This window comes from Triticum urartu, chromosome 7, assembly GCF_003073215.2.
Source record: "Triticum urartu cultivar G1812 chromosome 7, Tu2.1, whole genome shotgun sequence".
In the NCBI taxonomy this organism is placed as follows: domain Eukaryota; kingdom Viridiplantae; phylum Streptophyta; class Magnoliopsida; order Poales; family Poaceae; genus Triticum; species Triticum urartu.
This window is the reverse complement of record NC_053028.1, coordinates 678,392,477-678,395,019: the sequence shown is the minus strand read 5'-3', so window position 1 is coordinate 678,395,019 and position 2,543 is coordinate 678,392,477. Positions and strand designations below refer to the sequence as shown.

General features: G+C 51.4%; 1 protein-coding gene across 1 annotated transcript; it reads right to left on the bottom strand.

The window, feature by feature from the left end:
• Positions 1 to 928: 928 nt before the first annotated feature.
• LOC125520427 (citrate-binding protein-like) lies at positions 929 to 1,730 on the bottom strand. The gene is made up of 2 exons (XM_048685340.1): positions 1,455 to 1,730; positions 929 to 1,327 (listed from the first exon to the last, which is right to left on the bottom strand). Exons 1-2 carry the CDS (start codon positions 1,728 to 1,730, stop codon positions 929 to 931), a joined length of 675 nt encoding a protein of 224 aa, XP_048541297.1.
• Between the last annotated feature and the right edge of the window lie 813 nt (positions 1,731 to 2,543).

Genomic DNA, 2,543 nt, shown 5'->3' with positions numbered 1-2,543 from the left:
CTACGCTCCCGTCCAGATCATGGCTCGACCGGGGCTCCGGCCACCGTCACATCCCCGCCACCTTTCGCTCCGCTCAGCCACGCAGCCTCGCCCTCCTCCGAAGCTCACGCGTCCAGCGACACCTGATGTCTCCTTCAGCGTCGGGTGCGACTGCCCTTCTTACAGTCGCTGCTCCGGCGTAGGCATGACTGCTTCGTATCCGATCTGTGCTCCGACGGCTTGGGATTGCTCGGAATTTGGCCATGGCAAAATCCCTGCAACTTATGCTGGCAAGGGCGACATCTGTGGATGTCGTGCCCTTCTTGAAGGCGCTGCCATGGCCATCTTCTGCGCCGCTCTTCGAGCTTTAGGGAAAACCCTAGGTCCGGTTTTCTGGACCAGATGACGATGGCGTCTCGGTGTCGTTCTTCTTCGTGAAGGCGTTGTCTTGTTTTGCTTGTGGCGTCCTCAGTGCTAGTTTTGGAGATGTTGGTAGTTTGGTTGCTAGTTGGATAGCTTCTCTAGTCGGAGAGTTTAGCTGTGTTCTTCTTTGTTTGGGTCGAGCATCTCTCGTCTTTACGCTTCGGGCACCATGTTCATGCCCCTTACGTTCGTGTCATGTGCTGTATCATCTCATGTACTCATTCTATCTTCTTCTATCAATGAAAGGATACACAAGCTTTGCGAATCAAAAAAAAGAGGAACAGCTGTAGATGCTCTTAGAGAGCGACGCACTGGACCGACCGGGGTGATTTGTAATCATGGATGTGCCACAACATCTACTGCATTAATTTCTCATGGCAGATAGAGACATATGTACCGTATCCATTAATCCATTGCATCATCACACTAATAAGTACAAAATTCTTTTCTTCCACATGCCAATCAAATGTACTCCAGTCCCCAAGTAATTCATGCCGAAATCTTGCAGGTTGATTTCTTACATTTTTCAGTAGGAAGTCTTAGTGTAGACCTTGACATCCCTCCACCGCGACTCCATGTAGTGCGAGGGGTCCGTTTGCGTGTACACACCGAACTTGAAGTAGTGGAAGTCGCCGCCGTAGCCTGGGACGACCAGCCTCTGGTCGCCGTCGATGAACACGGTGAGGGCCGACGCTTGGACATCGTGGACGACGTTGAGCCTGAACCACCGGTCGTAGATGTGGCTGTCGACCACCTTGGTCTCATCGTTGTAGTACACGAGCCGTCCGCCGTAGACGTGCAGCATCAGCGTCGTGTTCCGCGGCGGGCCTGCCGCGCCGAACACCTGCATCACGGACACTCCGGTCGTGCCGGCCGGCACGTAGCCGTACCCCTCGAACTGCCACACCCCGGAGCTGTACGTTACCTGCTCCACCCCGGAATTGGAAACCAAAATCGACGTGTCAAACCAACAAAACTCCATTGCTAATCCGTCAGAAATCAATGTGAGGAAGGTTTGGTTTAGTAGTGTAGGAGAGATTGATGCAACCTACGTTGAGGAGGATCTCGGAGCGCGGCTTGGTGGGGCTCCCGGCGCGGAAGGGCTTGTCGTCGCAGTAGACCCAGAACCGCCGCACGCCGTCGGCGCGGAGCTCGTAGCGCTGCTCCTGCGGCAGGTCATACGGCTTGTGGAGCTTGAACCGGTCCTCCGTGACCTCCACGGCGGTGAACCCGGCCGTCGGGTCGGCGCCGGCGGCCGGGCTGCACGAGCGCCACAGCGTCGAGAGCACGACCAAGACACTGATCCATGGCAGCAAGCGCTTGGCCATGGTTAAGGGAAGTACCGCTCCGATGGCAACACGTTCTGTTAGACATAAGACTGCTTGGTTGTGTAGATATATAACGGCACCGTATACTTGAATTTTTTTCAGTAGTTGGCAGATATTTCGAACCGAACGGATACTCCCTACAGCGAATAGCCTGGGTTTTTTGCTATTCTGTGTCAGACATTTGACAGGATGCTCTATAAAACCAGCGGAGCCTGCAGCGATCGATGCAGCATTCGTCGCATATATTGTTGGTATCGATGCAGCATCAGGACATTTGACTGGACGCTTTATAAAATCAGCGTTCGTCAGTTCATGAGCCGCCTGGCATTTCTTTTTCTGTATTTCGTTTCATGTAGGTATCGATGCAGCGTCAGCGATCCTTTGTTGTTTGAATATTTACGTGTGTGATTTGTGTGGCTTTATTTATAAAATCAAACGTATGTCTTTTCTCTAAAAGAAAATGCGTGATTTGTGTTGTGCTTGTCACTAACTGGTGTGAGCGAGCAGCTAGAAATGTGTAAAAAGGAGTAAAAAGGAGTGCATTACTCAAGAGCCTGAAGATTCATCCCTACAGAAACTAGAAATGTGTAGCGGCCCGAACGGAACCAGACCACAGTTCGGTCCTCTGTTTTCGCCTAAAATTAGCTAAAACATGGTTAAGATTATTTTGCTCTCTAAAGATATAAGTATAATACACTCCCGCTCACCCATCAACCTCTTCAGCTCCGAAATGACCATGGCATATTGTGACCGATCCTTGCTCCTAGCATTGATCAACTGGACTGCATTAAGGCTATAACATCTCAAGATAAG

Bases quoted from the DNA above. Each gene is read 5' to 3' on its own strand.
- LOC125520427 (XM_048685340.1), bottom strand. From the start codon at position 1,730: ATGGCCAAGCGCTTGCTGCCATGGATCAGTGTCTTGGTCGTGCTCTCG. The intron at 1,328-1,454 runs GTAGGTTGCATC...GGGGTGGAGCAG, and splicing joins GCTCCGAGATCCTCCTCAAC to GTAACGTACAGCTCCGGGGT.